Source organism: Eulemur rufifrons, chromosome 7, assembly GCF_041146395.1.
Source record: "Eulemur rufifrons isolate Redbay chromosome 7, OSU_ERuf_1, whole genome shotgun sequence".
NCBI classification, from domain to species: domain Eukaryota; kingdom Metazoa; phylum Chordata; class Mammalia; order Primates; family Lemuridae; genus Eulemur; species Eulemur rufifrons.
This window is the reverse complement of record NC_090989.1, coordinates 252,285,790-252,304,781: the sequence shown is the minus strand read 5'-3', so window position 1 is coordinate 252,304,781 and position 18,992 is coordinate 252,285,790. Positions and strand designations below refer to the sequence as shown.

Here is an 18,992-nt window from a genome sequence, read left to right as displayed (position 1 = left end):
ATAAATATAGGAAATTTATAGAATGCTTTCTGATATTATGGGGCCAGTAAAAACTTTAATATTTCAGGGGCTAAGGGAGTCCCAATTTGTGTTAAAGATGCTTCTCTGCAGCACAGCCTCCCTCAGCCTTCACATGCACTTACCTCAGAGGCAGTCACCTTCCTCCCATCCTTGTCATAGATATCACCTGGTGGTAAGCAAACAGAGCAGAGACTTGGCAAGGGCTTTAAAGGAGGCTTAAAAGTTTTCTTTTTTATTGTGGTAAAATATGTATAACATAAGCTTGTGTTTTAACTATTTTAAATGTAAAATTCAGTGACATTAATTATATTCACAATGTTGTACAACAATCACCACTATATATTTCCAACAATTTTTCAGCACCCCAAACAGAAACTTCCCATTTCCCCCCATCTCCCTGGTAACCTCTAATCTAATTTCTGTCTCTATAAATTTGCCTATTCTAGATATTTCACATAAGTAGAATCATAAAATATTTGTCTTTTTATGTCTGGCTTATTGCATTTAGCATAATTTTTTCAAGGTTCATCCATGTTATAACATATATCATTATTTTTGTGACTGTATAATATTCCACTGTATGTATATAAAGTACCACATTTTGTTTATCCATCTGTCCATGGATACATGGGTTATTTCCACCTTTGGGGTATTGTAAATAATGCTATCATGAACACTGGCATACATGTATCTGGTTTGAGTTTCCGTTTTCAATTTTGGCAGGTATATACCTAGGAATGGAATTGCTAGGTCATATGGTAACTAAAGGAGTGGTTTTAAAAGCTTATTTCTTCTGATTCTTACATCCTAGACTTGCTGTCAAGCTGCCTCAAATCCCTTCAGGCCACCTAGGCCTCAATGCCCCAGTAAGATCCTTTCCCTAAGCCAATGGTAAGAAGAGGTCTGCTTGAGCCCCAGCTCTTCTCCCTTAAGGGAGAGTAAAGAGAAGCTAGAGTTTAGTCACTGCATTTATGAGAGACTTCACACTTTAGGAAGCCCTCCAATCAGAAAAGTTACTTAGAAGAGAGGTGAAAATAGTTCTAGAGTGTTTAGGATTCTTGACCAGTAGACAGTATAGAACGTATGGGGGTAGAAGACAGGTCTGATGTCAAGCACAGAAACACCATGACCCTTTTCAACCTTACTCAGCATACAGTCAGGTTTTACAATGAGCCAGAGAATTAAGATCCTCACCCAAACCAACTCATACAAAAATAAGCCTTCAGAGTTTATACATATGAAAACTTATTTGGCAGGGGTAATAGGAAGCATTAGAGCACTCTAGATTTTTTTTAAATTTAAAAATGTTAATTTTTTTATTGAGATGAAACTCACATAACATACAATTAATTACTTTAAAGTGTACAATTTAGGGGCATTTAGTGCATTCATAATGTTTTACAACTACTAACTCTCTCAAGTTTCAAAATTTTCATCACTCCAGAAGAATATCCCATCTGCTATAGATTTTTAGATGTGATCACCTTCTTTGGACTAGTGAGGGCACTGGGTATGAATGTTCACACACATGAGGACATTATCACAGAAACACGCTTACACTTAAGGCAAAAGATCAATAAGGGATTGGGCCTGGGAGACACTGATCAAACTCTGACTACCCTTTCATGGCTTCTCTCAACATTACTTATTTATTGGTCTAAAGGGGAGTCAGCTTCAGTAATACAATGACTGCTCCATCTGATTTATTTTTTATTTTTATTTTTAATTCACAAATATATATACTTATGAGTACAATGTGATGTTTTCATATCTGTATACATTGTGGAATGATTCTATCAAGCTAATTAACATATCCATCACCTCACATACTCATAATTTTTTTGTAGTGAGAACATTTAAAATCAACTCTTTAAGCAATTTTGAAATATACAATACATTATTATTAACTATGGTCAATATACTATGCAATAGATCTCAAAAACTTATTCCTCCTGTCTAACTGAGGCTTTGTACCCTTTCACCAACAACCATCTGATTTAATATATGAGTGAACTAAGGGTACAGTTTTTCCTCAAGACATTGGGAACTCCTTGAGACAGAGACTAAGTCTTGCACATGTTGGTATTCTGAATGCCTAACAGAATGGATTGCATCTATAAGGTGCTAAATAAATGCTTTTTGGTTAGAACTGAATGGGCTGGGTGTTCTTTGTTAGTGAATAGAGAGCGTTGTGAGAGAATAGGAGGTGAATGTGAATTTCAGAGGCTTACAGATTTACAGTTAGATTATTCTTGAAAAACAATCTGCAAAGTAGAATTTCCCCAGGACTCGGGGAAAGCAGGAAGACATGCATACCGTAGAGTTTCCCATTAATAGAACATTTGCTGAAAATCATGATGTTCTGAGTCAGAGTCCCTGTTTTGTCGGAGAACACGTATTTGACCTGGCCAAGCTCTTCATTAAGGGTGGTGGTACGAGCCTGTGCTGGTATGTTCTTTGGTTGATAAAACATCTGCCGATCCCAGTTGATATAGAAACTGTTGCCCAATCTTATTATTTCAACACTAAGGAGAAAGCAAACAAAGAATGGTGCTGGGTCAGAACAGGACAAGCAAATATATCATCCTGGTTTCCTTCTTACCAGTCCTATAGTAGGTCAGGGCCAGCATCTGAAAATCAGAGTATCTTCCTGGGAACCTACCCTCCTGGAGGACCTTTCCCACCAACCAACCCAGGGTAGTTCTGTGTTAATTCTCACATTGACCATTATAACTCAAGGCTTTACCACCTGGCCTGAGATATACCTGATTAACTTCTCTGAGTCATATCCTCCTTTTACTCTTCTTCCAAAATGTGTCCAGGAAAAGTCAAAATTTTTGAACTTCTGCAGTAATGCAAGGTCTGATGGAATAATGGCTAATTTATAAAAGGCTACGTTGGCCTAATTAGAGGATTATTGCTGCTGTCACATGGGGAAGAGAGAGAAACTTGACAGCAGAATTTCTCTCATTTAATATGAATTTTCCCTGTTGGCTTTGTCACACTCCTCTTCTGTTCCAAATAGGTTCCTTATGGTTAAAAAGCATCTTCATTTTAAAACAGCGAAGACTTTTAAGGGGCTTCCTTCCTATCATTATTCATACTTAATGTTAGACTGCTTTATTAGTAATTGCTCAGACAGCTGCCTTGAGAAACATGGAATTTTTTCCTTTGAGGCAAGGGAGGAGGTACTCACGTCCTCATCATTAGACTTTTTACTGACGTTTTCCATTCCTGGAGTGCTGACCTGCCGATCCTTTACCATACAGGCCACCATAGCAATCTCTCTAAACCCAAACATCCAATCACATTATTGCCTACCTTAGAAATATCTTTGCTGGCTCTTTACTGCCTTTAGAATAAAATCCAAACTCTCTGGCCTGGAATTTAAGGCTCTTCTGATCTGACCCTAAATTATCATACGTCACCTTAGTTTAGCTACTCACTGTTCTAGGAACAGACCAAGCTTTTAAAAACCTCCAAACTTTTATACATGCTGAACTTTGTACTTACAATATTCTTTCGCTATATTCTATTTGGTGACTCCTACTCTTTTTTCAAATATTACCTTTTCTGTAAACTTTCAAGCAGAACGAATCCATTCCTCCTCAAAGCTCCTCTAGCACTCATATATATTTCTATTGTATCATTTTTCATATTGTACCATAATTATTTATTTATGTATCTCTTTCTCTAGCTACATTGTAAGCTTCTCTAGACAAAGGGCTCTCTTATTACTCATGTTTCTATCCCTAGCACCTCGTGTAGTGCTTGGCACATAGTAGGTACTCAATAAATAGTGATTAAATAAGATAATATAGTTATGTTGGGTGCTTTGGGGGTTATCAAAAAGCCATAATGTAGGGTTTAGAAAACCTGGAAAGGAAGAAATTAAAATGTGTTTGGGTGTGCATATGTGTAAGGGAATACAGAACCTAGGAAGGGAAGATCAGAGTATGGTAAGGACATATCATCTATTTCAAATTTTTGTCCAAGGTGCTTATGAAAAAGGGGAGGAAATGCTCTTTCTGTTTTTCAACTTTTAGGAACCGAACTTAGGTTACAGTCACACCTATCTGCCATTTGCCATGTAGATTCTGTGGGAAAATGCATTCTGAGTTCTGACTACTGACTTAACGAGCGAGTGTCTGGAACCTATCTCATTGGTAAACCAGAGGTGGCCTGGCCATGCTTTGGCATCACGTGCTTTGTGTGCATTTTTTTTTCTAGTGGTTTTGTGTATTTGTATGTCTTGTTAGTCACTTAACATTACCAGTTATTTGAGGGCAGGAATACTTTTATTTTTGTATAAACCACATAGTATCTAACACTGAATATAGAAGGCATTTATGCAATCTCTAGGTATTTCTCAGAGTGTTTTGCACATCAGGCACTGTGGAAAGTAAAGGGTCAAAGGGAAATGGTGGATGCTTTCTAAAAGTTCACACTAGTTGGAGAATTAAGCAAGAAGTACGAAGTCAGCTCCTCCCTCCATAACCCAAAGTGACCAAACAAACCTACCTGACATAGAGAGAAATGGGCACCATGGTGTTGAGAATAATGAAGTAGGACCAGAATGAGAGGACAGCAGACGTAACTGATGAAGAGACGTATTTTTCCCATGGCAGAAAAATCTGGAAGTAGTAGCCTTTCTTGTGTTGCCAAATGCCATGTCCAACTGCTAGGATAAAACACATGATGCCTAAAAGAAGGAAAATCTAAAAATAAAAAAAAAATTAAATGAACATTTCATTCAATGTATGTGCTGCTTCAGTTCTACCTTCTGGAGACTTATCTCTCAACAAAGTGTCTCTCTCTCCTCAGAGGGCAGGGAGGCCCTACGGCTCACAGGCTCTAGGCAATAGCACATAAGAGAGAAAAGAAAGCCATGCAGGAGCCATCCTGGGGATTCTGAAGGGAGATAATAGTAACTAAAACATATTAAGTATTAAATAAGTGCTAGGAACTGTGTACTTTATAGATATTATTTAATATTTATATTAATCCCTTTTAATAATAGATGAAGAACTGGATATTGAGAGTGGAAAAGTATTTTGCCTAAAGTCACTTGGATACTGAGTAGAAGAAACAGGTTTGGAACCAGTTCCAGAACTCAAGCTCCTAATCATTCCGTTATTGAAGTGAGGTGTTGCTTTAACAAAAGTCTAAAATGTGTGGCATTGGCTTAGGAATTGGGGGTGGGCACTAAAGAAACTGACATAAAAGGCTGGAATGGCAATCATGTTAATAGTAAAGAACTTGATAACACTGAAAGGTAGATCATGTGCCTACTGAACCTGCAGCTCTAAGGGAAGTGGTTAGGAAGAATCAGAATATTATTTTGTGTTGGCTACTATTGGCTGCTTCTGATGAGATAGTAAAAGAAAAAGTTGAACTAGGGAAATAATTTGCCAATTTGTAAGCAGAAATGAAAAAGAATAGAGAGTACAGAAATTTGGAGCATTGCAGGAGTTTAGGACTAGCCTGGGCAACACAGCGAGACCCTGTCTCTAAAATAAAATGGAAAAAATTAGCTGGGCATGGTGGCATGCACCTGTGCTCCCAGCTACTCTGGAGGTTGAGATGGGAGGATGGAGATCGAGAGATTGAGACCTCCACAGCAAGACCCCATCTCTTAAAAAAAAAAAAAAAAAGAACCTAAGAAATTTGGGGCAACAAACTATGACCTCTAACACAGGAAGATATAAGATTGAGACGTTAAGCAAACAAGGCCCAATAATTCTTTTCAATTGAATGAAGTGACTCAGCCTTGAGGCAAACGTCAGATTAAAGGTGATACCCATGACTGCTATTCCAGATAGATTCAACTTTATTGACATTAAGTTGAGAGAGAAGGGCATGGAGGGGAAAGGAAGCAAAGAAATAGGACAAATTTGAGAACTATGTTTAAGAGAGAATTTTGGTGGGTTGTTGGCACATGGAACTAATTGGTTCCATGTGGAAACAGATGAGAAGTCTGATAGGTTTTGAAGGAATGGTATTACTAAAGTGACAATGAGCCTGGTCTTAATCAGCCTGTGACTGTTCGGGAAGCATTAAAACAACACTGGGCAGAGGAAGGTTGTGCAAACTGCAGCCTCCAAGGACAGCATATTCCCCAACATCCACTTCAGAGGGGGCCAGAATCGGGAAAAACTTCCCCAGGAGTAGAGCCAGGGGTCACTGAGAGAACAATGAATAAAGGAATTCCTCCCATCTCTCCAGACCAAGAGGAACTAAGTTAGATCTGATAGGAGGACAGTGCAGCAGCCAGAGATCCTGGAGTCTGAGTTGGGTTCAGAGACTGGGTAGGTAGGATTATGAGGAGATGATGAGGGTGTTTCATATGTAGGAGGAAAAGTGAAATGGATATCAGATGATCAGAAGGGCAGACTGTGACAGAGACAATGGTGTATATTCCCCAAACTTTTTCTTTTCTTTCTAAGTACATAGCTAGAGTATATTTCCCAAGCTCCCTTGTAGTTAGATAGGGTTATGTAACTTTGTTCTGGCCAATGTAATGTCGGCAGAAGTAATTATGCCACTTACAGGCTTGGCCCTAAAAAGATATCATATGTAAGTCTTTCTGTTCTCTCTCCTCCCTGTTTGCTGGCTGGATGCAGAGAATAAAGGACAGGATCCTGAAACTCAAGAGGGTGGTGGAGACATTAGCTGGAAAAAGCATGGTTCACTGAGTGATTGGTGGAGCAAGCCACTTCTCCCCATAACAATCTTGATTGTATTGTCACACAAGCAAGAAATCAATCTTTATTATGTTGTTACTAAGATTTTGAGGCTGTTGTATCAGTTATCTTGACTAACACAACTATACTACCCATAGTTCTAGATTAATCTGATGCCCTTTAATTTTAATTATTTAACATTTTTTTTTAATTTACGTTTTTTTTTTTTTTTTAGAGGTGGAGCCCTCAATATGTTGCCCAGGCTGGTCTTGAACTCCTGTCCTCAAACAATCCTCTTGCCTCAGCCTCCCAAAGTACTGGGATTACAGGCATGAGCCACTCTGCCTGGCCCAGGGTCAGTTATTCTATTTGTTCATCCTCATCCTCCTTTTTGTGCTACTGGTTTCCCTCTAGTCCACTTAAAATACAAATAAAAGAATAGCTTGATCATTACAGGTTGCTGGAGTAGATTTTGTTTCCTTTGGTTAATTTTGTTTGCCCAACAGGCCATTCTCCTGAATGGGGACCCATGAGTTCTGTGCAGGTAGACAAAATACATTGTTTGACAGATTTCACCCTAGGGTCCACAAGCAGCTTGCAGGCAAACTTGAGCCCCCCAGATTTAAAATTAAGTGCATTTTACTTTGAAATACTGACACCTGCATCAGAAGTCCTAGCCCTCTGCAGGTAGGTTGTTAAATTGTTTCGAAAGCAGTTCTCTTGTTTGTAACAGGAAGGCAAATATACTTGTTCTTGGCCAGGCGCGGTGGCTCACGCCTGTAATCCTAGCACTCTGGGAGGCCAAGGCGGGTGGATCGTTTGAGCTCAGAAGTTCGAGACCAGCCTGAGAAAGAGTGAGACCCTGGCTCTACTAAAAATAGAAAGAAATTATATGGACAACTAAAAACATACAGAGAAAAAATTAGCCAGGCATGGTGGCGCATGCCTGTAGTCCCAGCTACTTGGGAAGCTGAGGCAGGAGGATTGCTTGAGCTCAGGACTTTGAGGTTGCTGTGAGTGAGGCTGACGCCACGATACTCTAGCCTGGGCAACAGAGTGAGACTCTGTCTCAAAAAAAAAACTTGTTCTTACTATTATGTATGCTATACAGGTAGGCTGTACAGATGGCCAATTGCTGCCCACGTTGCTTTATGGACAGTTTTAATATTCATTATTCTGATGATTGTCCCACACCCTACTCCTGCTCTCCATACCTGCTGACTCTAGCTGGGAACCCCTCCAAAGCTCTACCATGAAGAATGCATTTCCACTGACACTTTTACTACTCCCCTTTGTAATCTATCTGCCTTCCAAAAATTCATCAGCATCTCAGGTCTACTGATGGTTCTTCATCCTTTGTCAGAGATGTTAGCTGCTTATTTACCATTTGTACTTCTTCATGTTCATTTCATTTGGCTTGAACAGGAAGTGTCGATGTCCTTAAACTGGATGCCCTAAGGTGAACCTAGTACCGCAGATAATATTCCACACTTTCTGAAGGAAAGAGTGCATGAATGATCTCAGAAATGTAGGAATTTCCCACAGCTGTTCTGCCAGCTTAGCTGCCCCCTGACATTTACACTGCCTGTCTGCTTTTTCCACCTGTGAGAGCCTGAGCAAAGAACCAAGTTCTCTCTGGAGACACCTTTACGGAGCCCTCTGTGGTCCCACTCTAATCTGCACTGCTTGTTCTCTAGGCCTGATATTCAGCTCTCATCCCAGGGCTTCCTTCCACTGCTCCCATGTTTCTTGGCTTCCATAGCTGCGTCTTTCTTGGTGTACTCTCTTGTTTTGTTTGAGTATACATTCTAGAAGCTTCCTAAGAAAGGATACATGATGAGTAAAATTTGTTGTCTTTACACATATGGATATTTCTTTACACTTGAATTTTATTCACAGTTTCACTGGATTTAGAATTATAAGTTGCAAATAAATTTCTGGCAGACTCTCAAAGGCATTGATATTTATCCATTGCTGTTGCTGTTGAGAAGACCAAATGCTTTTCTGAATCCTGATCCTTATATAGGATCTGCTTTTCCCCTCTCTGGAAGCTTTTAGGACCTTCTTTTTAATTTTATAATTTCTTCACATGTGTTCAATCTGCCATGTTAAACAAGACTTGTCAGGTGTTTTAATTTTGTCTCCCTACGGAGACAGCAAGTATAGCAGAGTGAATATTGACTCTGAAAATTTATGTCTAAATGGATAGATGTGATTATTGAATAAAATGATGTACATAAAGCACGTGGCACATGTTGATGTGGTGTACCCTGCCCCCACCAAATGGACTTAGACATTCAAGGGCTGGAGCCAGGTCTTAGGTACCTTTATGATTCTCCCAACATCTGGCACATGCTGGGCACATAACAGATTGTCAATAAATACGTTTTGATGATTTGATGAGTCATAGACTTATCTGCTATTATTTTTCTGTGGGACTTTATGATACGTATCTTTACTGTGTCTCAATTTATAATTTGTCAAATGGGAAAAATACTTCTTGACTTGCTTATTGCTCATGGCTGTAGTGAGGCTGCAAGTAATAATGTGAAAATAGTCTAAAAAGTTAAGATCCCTCCACAGATGTCAAGTATCATCCTGCCATTCAGACAGGTACTCAAATAGCTGAACCTTCCTAGGCAGATGGGAGACATCCTGTTTTGAAGACAAGCCTAGCTAAATGACCTTATAATATATGTTCCCAATATTGTCAAAAGAATATTTGCCTTTGTCACCTTCCTGAATTCTTGACTGTGATTGTTTTCCTCATTAAGAAACCAGAAAATGGGCCAGGTGCAGTGGCTCATGCCTGTAATCCTAGCACTTTGGGAGGCCGAGGCAGGAGGTTTGCTTGAGATCAGCAATTGGAGACCAGCCTGAGCAAAAGTGAGACCCCATCTCTACTAAAAATAGAAAAATTAGCTGGGTGTGTTGGCATGCGTCTATAGTTCCAGCTACTCTGGAGGCTGAGGTAGGAGGATTACTTCAGCCCAGGAGTTTGAGGTTGCAGTGAGCTATGATGAGGCCATTGCACTGTAGCCTGGGTGACAGAGCAAGATCCTGTCTCAAAACAAACAAACAAAAAAACCCAAAAGCAAACAAACAAATAAAACCCCACTTACTAAATCCAAAGGATTTTGAAAAGGAACTGTGATGTTTCACATAATAAATAAAGGAGAAAATGCAGTTTATAATTCAGATAGTAATGAAAACTGAATAGAAAGAAAAGACACTTTTGAGTTTTCAGAGTCTAAACAGTAGAGTAAAAATAAAAATGAAAAATCATGAAATTAAGTGTAGGCATCACTGGAATTGCTCAGCCATGCAAAGAAGCTGTTTAAGTGAAGAAATTAATCTGTCTATATCTAACATGAATAAAGGCAACCTGTATCAGATAGCATAGAAATAAATTAACTTACTAATCAGTCTTCAATTTAAGTTTCTATGATCAAAGCTGATTATTATATATTATGCTTTTCAGATTTCGTTTCTTAGCAGAAGGACCCTCTATTTTTCCAACTGATCTTATAAAACAGATAAATGCAGAGCTGCTCTTTTTGAAGCAAGAACTTCAAAATGAAGCAGATGGGTGGGGAACCTGTGGCCTCAAGTCCACATGTGGCCCTTCAGATCCCCAAGTGCAGCCCCTTGACTGAATCCAAATGTCACAGAACAAATTGCTTTATTAAAAGGAATTGTTCTGTAAAATTTGGATTCAGTCAAAAGGCCAGACTCAAGGATCCAGAAGGTCACATGTGGCCCCAAGGCTGCAGGTTTCCCACCGCTTTTAAGGAAATAGTTTTGAAAATCGTAAGTTTAAATAAGGCGCTCTATTAGTCTAAGTAAGGTGTTATTAAAGTGGTCATGAGTAAAACTGATTATGAGAAAATAAAAATATGTCTTAATTTCTAAAGTAGGGTCCTTGATCCATTCTGGTACCACTAATCAAAACAAAATATCTCCTTAAACAATTTGTGACTATCCTCCACAACAGAGACTAGACTCCCATGTAAACTGGCTCTACTATTTTCTGCTTCAGACCTTAGTCTGTGGGGCCCTAAAACTGCCTGAGACTTTTAAACAACTAAATTCTGAGTTGGAAATATCACCTTTCCTGTGCAAGGAAGGGAAGTTTCTATTTGTAAAGAAACAGAGAAAAAAAATCTTTAACTTACCCAGAGCACGAGGACATTCATAAGATGGTCTATCTGTGTCCGTTTAAAGGTATACTTCCCACTGTTCTGCATTAATTTGGTATCTGGCCCTAAGTAAATCAGGGAGACATCAGATCTTAGAATCACTGAATATACTCAGAGGCTTGGAACTGATTGGAATTTACCTGTATGATCACCTAATCTAACCTTTTAATTCAGGGGATAAAGCCCTGGAGAAAGGCTCACAGTTGGTGCCAATAATTCAAAGAATGGAAAATCTGTTTCTAAGGATAGTCCTAACCACTTCTGTAAAGCGCATCTGTGCAGACCCCTCTCTTTGTAGCACCTCAGACAGTCTTGACTTTCACAGATGAGTTAAGTTGGAATAACAGTCACAAGCCTTTCTCTTATCACCATCTGGTTTATTTAGTTTATTTTTTTATTTTTTATTTATTTTTTTTTTAAACCAGATAATTTCTTTCTATTTTTAGTAGAGACGGGGTCTCGCTCTTGCTCAGGCTGGTCTCGAACTCCTGACCTTGAGCGATCCACCTGCCTCGGCCTCCCAGAGTGCTAGGATTACAGGCATGAGCCACCGCGCCCGGCCTGGTTTATTTAGTTTAGAGAAGGAATTTTCTGATAAAGAGATCTCTGCTTTCTTTTGGGGGACCCCACCATGGGGCCAGGCTGTATTTAAAGTTTCTAAATGGGAATGGAAGAACGGAAAAGGCAATGGCAGTGATTTCTTCTGAGGTGAAAGCTGGGAAGCTGAGACTCCTCTGGGGCTAAGAGACAAAGAACTCTGTTTTTCGTGACAGAGCAGACAGTAAGTAGAAGTAAGGAGCTTTTAATGGCTACTGGGATGAGAGCTGGAAATTATTAACCAGAGATATGGCTGCAGAAAAAACATAAGAGGTTTAAAAGAAACTGTAAACAACAATTTCTCTTGCCTTTTTACCATCTGACTGTTATTCTTACATGTGCTGTAATGAAGGAACTTCATCAGTGTTTACACATGGGGGAGCTGGAACATCCCTGATAACGTGGGCAAATACTGGAATGCACAGCATGAGCTACGCCATTCTTTCTTTGTGAGCATTCCTTGAAGGGCTTGAAGTCGTGAGAAGTCTGGCTCAGAGCCTGGGAGCTATAGGGGCCATATCTTCCAACTGTCCTTAGAAAGACTGACTTACTCCAGGTTTCAAGAAGAAGGTGGAAATCATGGCAGAACTTTGGCACCATGCAGCAAGAACAACAACTCAGTTCTGCACTGAATACCTCAAGGCTCTCAGGTGGCATCAATTCTCTGCTCAGAGCTTCCCAAAGGTACTCGCTAGTACCCAACCAAGAGTCAGAGGGAAAACTAGTTAACTAAATTCATGCTGATTGGCAACATCATTGCTATTACTTTAGGAAAAAACCTTTGGCTGGAAAATAAGCTTTTTACGAGTGACAATTTTATGTGGGTAGCTGCTGAAGTACAGTGAAGAAAATAAGTCTACTTTAAATCTTTTGTGTTTGGGAACTAGGTAGCCTAGAAGCTGTCACTGTAGGTCAAGAACCAATGAAGGAATTTCCACCAGTGCCTCCCTGGACTCTTAAGCTCCTCCCTCCCTAGGGCTTGGGTTCCATTGTTTTCCATAGTAGTCTAGGAGCTCCATGACTAGGAGTAGATTCTCTAGAAGGGGAGCCCTGGGAATCTGAGTTGAATAATAGCAGTCACTGTGGTATGTCTTTCTCAGTGCTTCCTACTATGGTTGTCATCAACGCCCACTGTTGCTGAGGGCATAGGGTAACATAGAGGCTTCCTTCGTGTTTCTGACCCAGATCATAACCCCCCAAAACCCCTCACTAAATATAATGGATTGTGGTTCTAAATGTCATCTCAAAGGGGTCTACTGCTAATGATCCATGTATGACTTTTCTCTGGCATGAACTCTTCATATTTTATATTTTTATCTATAATGATAGATAAAAGGACTGTATTGACTTTCTCCTTCTGGGAGTAATCCACATGTATAATCCTCCTTTCACATGATAATTCTACTATACTTCCTCAATATGTATGTCCTCTCCTGTGTCCAGATATGGTTGGAGAGACTCATGAATGCCCTGTGGTCTTGGAACACAAAGCCTTCCTCTAACAAAGGCAGAGCTAATTGTTGGTAGCTCATTGCTTAGAAAAATGAAGTCATTATTTTTTCAAAAAATAAGTTTTTTCCTAAATCTCCCATCCATCTAAGTATCCATCCATCCATCTATCTATCTATGTATCTATTTCAAAGCCATAGGGCTCAGATACATATCTGAGTGTCAAATGTACATCCTGAAAACTAAGTACCCACAACTTGACCATGAATGGAATCCAGCAGGCTGGGGGTCTGGGTGCGGCTCCAGGGAAACATACCAGTATAAATCACTAAGCCATAGCACCAGTCTGTATTCCTGATGATGCAGCCTCGGAGTAGCAGCTTGTCATGATCCAGGAGGTAGTTTTTCCCCTTAAAGGTGAGTATTCCTGCGAATTTGTCCAGTTTGTTATTGGGAAGCTCACACTTCACTTCTCCTGCAGAAAAACGAAGGAGTAAGAGTCCTGGCTTTGTAATCTTAGGCTTTTCCTAACAGGATGGAAGGAGGCTTAACAGAAAAGATGAAAGAAAGAAAATTCCTCTTTTGAAATACATACACATATCTCTTTCCTATTCTCTCTCAGTTGCTGCCCATTTCTCACCAGCTCCCTTCAGAAAAGCAGACAAAAGTTTCTGGGCACCAAAGAAGAATAATTCTGTATGTCACATGGATCATCCAGACAGAGAAAAACCCACATGATAACTTATCATGATCAGTATTGCCAGATCATATGAGCTCAAAGCTGAAGAAACTACTTAACTTAAAGCAAGTCTAGTATTTTTACAAAACGGAAATAATTTGGCTTTTTCTTGATTAGTAAAGCAAATATACCCTTTGTAAATATTTATGGAATACTAAAAGGATAAAGGAGAAAGTGAAACTCACCCATTGTCTTGAGAAAAGTGCTATAAACCTTTTGAAGTACAACCTTCCAAGTTTTTTCTATATATGTACTCATAAACATACATATGTTTCTAAAAACAGTTTTATGTTATACATACCATGCAGTCTTTTATAATTTGTACTTTCCTTTAATTATTTGTTGAGTATTTTTTCCATGTCAATAAATATCAACTTGCATGTTACTTGCAATAAATTGTATAGAAATCACTGGATGGATATACCACACTTTATTTAACCAGTTCTCTACTGATGAAAATTTGAGTGGGCAAACTTATTTCCTAACTCACCATCAAAGGCAGACAGCAGGTCCAAGTTATTGTCCATGTCACTGGTAACTGAGATGGCCTGTTTCACTTTCAGGTTGGTTTCGCTAGAGTAAAGGACATAGGGTTACCAGAGTACAGGACACATACACAGCGGCAGCAGAAGTCTAGTTTCTCCTGCTTCTTCATGGGGTTTTAGAAAATAGATGTTGGCCGGGCGCGGTGGCTCATGCCTGTAATCCTAGCACTCTGGGAGGCCGAGGGAGGCGGATCGTTTGAGCTCAGCAGTTTGAGACCAGCCTGAGCAAGAGCGAGACCCCATCTCTACTAAATAAATAGAAAGAAGTTATCTGGACAAATAAAAATATATAGAAAAAATTAGCCGGGCATGGTGGCACATGCCTGTAGTCCCAGCTACTCAGGAGGCTGAGGCAGTAGGATTGCTTGAGCCCAGGAATTTGAGGTTGCTGTGAGCTAGGCTGACGCCAGGGCACTCTAGCCTGGGCAACATAGCGACACTGTCTCAAAAAACAAACAAACAAACAAACAAAAAAAAAAAAAAAACAGAAAAGAAAAAGAAAATAGATGTTGCCAGTAGAGCTTGGGCTATAGGTCTGAGCCATAAGAGTCACTGCCAGTGTTCCCCTTTTTCATGGGCAGCACTGAAGTGAGATGGCTCTTCAAGAAAGCTGAGTGTTAGCCCACCCTCATCTCTTTCCTCTCATTCTCTGCAACACACCACCATTACTTAATTAACCCATGAGATCTAGCTGGTCAGGTGCTCTACAGAAGGTGAAGAGACATCACAAAACAACATGGAGGTGACACCTGCACCGTTCAAGAATAAGTAGCAGGTCCTGGTAAGAATCCGCACATACCTCCAAGGAAATGTACTTCTCACCTCATAAATATTTATGGAGCCCATGAAGGGATCTCAATTAACTGTTTGCTGATACAGGAATGCCCAGAGAAAGAAGCAAACATGGAAGCCACATTTCAAAAAGCTATGGGCACCAAGAAGAATTTTAAGAACGCAAATCAATACAAAAAAGCAGAGGACAAGCTTTTTGCTGATGGCCCCATACTCCTAAGACCTTAGCTTTTGCATGCCAATCAATTTCTACCTTAAATCCTTCACAGAACATGACATTTTATCAGTAAATAATTACTTCTCTATTCAAATTCTTTCCCTGAAAACTCTCAAAGTCTATTCTGAAATTTTACACTGCCACTCAGCATTACAGAATATAGCCAGGGTATCTCTATTTTATAGATGGCGAATATGGAGTTTGCCCAGATTCTGTGGCCAGTGGATGCTCAATTATTGCTGTCAAGAGCTCAGCCTTGACTTGATGGTCCCAAGATTCTGGCCTTCTGTCTTCTCTCCTCTGGATACTTCTAAGCTCTCTGGCTCATATACTACCACTTCTGTCTGAGAGTAAAATTCATTCCTGCATTATGCTCTCTCCCTCAGTGAGAGACCACTCTGGGCTGGCTAAATTATCTTCATGGAACATCAGGAAGGGAACACTTACCCATCCAGGTCTGCTGTCTCTATGTACGTCAGACCGTATGGCTCGCTGCTAGAGAGTAATAGGATATCTGCCTGTGGTCAGAAAAGTCAGAGAAAATAAGGAAAGCAAGAAGGCAGCCTCTAAGTGTTACAGTGTGACAACAGCAGTCACCTCAGGAAGAGATGTTCATCCTAAGAATTTTACAGACGTTGGTTTACTTTCTTTGTCTGGGGTCCATCACTGCTACTCACACTTTACCTGTAGCTATGATGAGAGGCAGACAAGAACCAGCTTCTTACTGTAAGAGCTATTGATCTCTGACACAAAGTGAAGCAGATGAAGGTCACCAAAAGCAGGGGTAGCAGGGGTGCTGCAAGGGTCCCTGGCATCCACCCAAGCCAAAAAAGAAAACGCCACAGCCAAAAGGGGTACTCACTGTGACTGGCTGATTATTTTCTAGTTTTATTATATCTCCCACTTGGACATTCATCCATTTGTCCTTCTTCATTCTGTAAGAAAATGATCTTTGAATGTTTGCTCTGAGAATTTCCCCAAAGCTCTGTCTTGACAATGGAGAACTTCTCTCTTTCACCCCCACAGGGCTGAGCTGAATGAAGATAAGGCTCAGAAAGGCCAAACTGATTTGTGATGCATCCTTGCTGCAATCAAGAATTTTCTCTTGACTTCAGGCTATGCGGGTTTTCTAAAACCCTATAAAACTATATGTAGACATACATGCACATAATTTTTTTAAGTAAAATAGTTCAAATAGTAAGGAAGTGTCTAGAAAGAGAAAAATTGTAAGTCTCCTCTGTCCCCAGCCTTTAGTTTTGCACCACAAAGGTAGCCACTGTTAGTAATTTTTTTTTTGTATTCCTTTCTAGGAAATAATCCATATAATCACAAACAACATAAACATTTAAGTTACACACTAGATCCATAATTTTCTGTACTTTGAATTTTTCATTTAATAATATATTATGGAGAGTACTTATAAAAGACGTGGCTCACTCTTTTTGATAGCTAAAATGTATTCTATCATATGGCTCTACCAATTTTATTTATTTATGTTACAATTGAATTAACTTTGACCCCTCAAATCCCCACTTCCCAAAAAGGTAGAGCGGCAGTATGAGCAGATTCTACAATACTGGCTCTTGTCCCTCATCTTTTTTGTACTTCAATTTCCCAACTGCATAGGGTCCATAAATCTTTTCTCTCTGAGAAAGGACTAAGGAGGATGTGTACATTGCCACAAGTGTTTTAAAAACATGAGCTACCCCCTTGCAACAATTCTGTTATGCCAAGCACCTCAAGAGCTGGGAAAGAGAGGGCATGTCTAGAGGCCACTGTTCCTTTCACTTCTGAATGCAGCCTTATTATCCTTAGGGCATGACATACATCACCACTTTGCCAGATACACAAAGGCATGGGTATTCTTAGAGCACCTTTCCTGAGAAGACAGCTGCTTCGGGAAGGGTCAATCTCCACAACCCCCACCCCCACCCCCCGCAAAAGCCTTTTTATATAAATTCACTCTTTCTTTTAAAAGAAAGAGTACTTTCTTAGTACAAGTAACTACCAGCCCTGGAGAAAGACATCTGAATATTTATTTTACTTTGGACTCGACATTCACTTTTGCTAGTTCTCTGGCATTCTATCTGTCATGATGTTCACCAGTAAAACATGAAGAGAAAGAAGGGTTATAACATTCTGGCTTCTCTGGCAAGGCTGTACTTGCCATAAAGTAAAGAGCCAAGAAAAAAGAAGGGAATGAAATCCATAACAGCAAGCATGTTCTGATGCTCTTCTTGCCCTGAGTGGATGAGGGGACTGCCAGTTATTTTTTTGGGGGGGAGGTGGGGACACAGTCTCACTCTGTTGCCCAGGCTAGAGTGCCGTGGCGTCAGCCTAGCTCACAGCAACCTCAAACTCCTGGGCTCAAGCAATCCTTCTGCCTCAGCCTCCCGAGTAGCTGGGACTACAGGCATGCACCACCATGCTCGGCTTTTTCTATATATATTTTTAGTTGTCCAGCTAATTTCTTTCTTTTTTTCTTTTTTTAGTAGAGATGAGGTCTCACTCTTGCTCAGGCTGGTCTCAAACTCTTGAGCGCAAATGATCCACCTGCCTCGGCCTCCCAGAGTGGGGACTGCCAGTGTTAATAATCTAGTTGCTGGGCTGGCTTTAGCTCAGAGGTTCCTTTGACAAGTATAATAATCTAGTAATGTGAGTTTTAATTTCTCCCACCAGAGGAACAGGAGATGAAACCTTATGAGCTTGAGAGGTAGTGAGCTGAAACTAAGAACCCCTCATAAAGCCAGGACCCTTGAAGGGCAACACCATTAGTGAAAAGGTGATCTCAAAAAAAAAAAAAAAAAAAAAAAAAAAATCAACCCACTGGCAAGAAAGTTTGTCTATCTTCGTCTGGAGCAGGGGTGGGGAACCTACGGCCTTAAGGACACACATGACCTTCTAGGTCCTTAGGTGTGGCCTTTTGACTGAATCCAAATTTTACAAAACAAATCCTTTTATTTTTATTAATACATTTTTGTTCATCTTTATACTTTTATTTTATTTTTAAAAATGAGCATATTTAAGATGCTAAAGAATAAAATAGGTTTCAATGAAATAATCCTCCCAGATTGACTGGCACAGTTCGAACATTAGTAAGCCATGAGGGCTAAATTTACGGCTGCTACACTCATGATTTAGTTCTAAATTCCCCTGCCTGACTGGTGCCACTACCGCACGAGACTGGTTGACAAGAGTTTATGCGGTTCGCGTACACCCGTCTGTTATCAGCTTTTGACAACAGTGCACTGTGTTTTTGTTTGAAGTGAAATTTGTGAATAGTCGCACAGCTAGACAGTATTTTTTAATTCTGTCTGCTTAACAGCCCATCATGTCAAAGAAGACCAAGACAACACTGAAAGAATAAAACAGATTTTTTAATTAGGATTGGGAATTGCAATATTATCTTGTTTATGCTAAAGATAAGATAATTTGCTTGTTTTGTGATACTGCAATATCAACATTAAACAAATTGAATGCTCATCAGCATTGTAACACTCATAAGGACCACAAATATTTTAAATTAGAGGGAGAGGTACAAAAGGTTGTATTGCAGAAATTAAAAGTTGAAAGGCAAAAGCAAAGACAATTCTTTCAAGCAGCAATAAGACCTGGAAATAATTCCACCGAAGCAACTTATAAAGTAGCTTATAAACACAGGAAAAAAGGGAAGTCATTCAGTGATGCAGAAATTGTGAAAGAATGCATTGCCTAAGTTCTAGGATGCTTAGACCCCAATAACATTTCAAA

General features: G+C 39.8%; 1 protein-coding gene across 1 annotated transcript in view; it reads right to left on the bottom strand.

Annotated features, from left to right (window-relative positions):
• Nucleotides 1-18,992, bottom strand: part of LOC138385968 (phospholipid-transporting ATPase FetA-like) — a 74,469-nt gene that overhangs the window by 25,096 nt on the left and 30,381 nt on the right. Inside the window, exons 9-15 of the mRNA XM_069472134.1 lie at nucleotides 16,105-16,177; nucleotides 15,690-15,760; nucleotides 14,179-14,261; nucleotides 13,266-13,424; nucleotides 10,880-10,968; nucleotides 4,543-4,739; nucleotides 2,261-2,546 (exon numbers count right to left, since the gene is read on the bottom strand). Of these exons, the coding sequence (XP_069328235.1) occupies nucleotides 2,261-2,546; nucleotides 4,543-4,739; nucleotides 10,880-10,968; nucleotides 13,266-13,424; nucleotides 14,179-14,261; nucleotides 15,690-15,760; nucleotides 16,105-16,177 (958 nt within the window). The remainder of the gene's footprint in view (nucleotides 1-2,260; nucleotides 2,547-4,542; nucleotides 4,740-10,879; nucleotides 10,969-13,265; nucleotides 13,425-14,178; nucleotides 14,262-15,689; nucleotides 15,761-16,104; nucleotides 16,178-18,992) is intronic.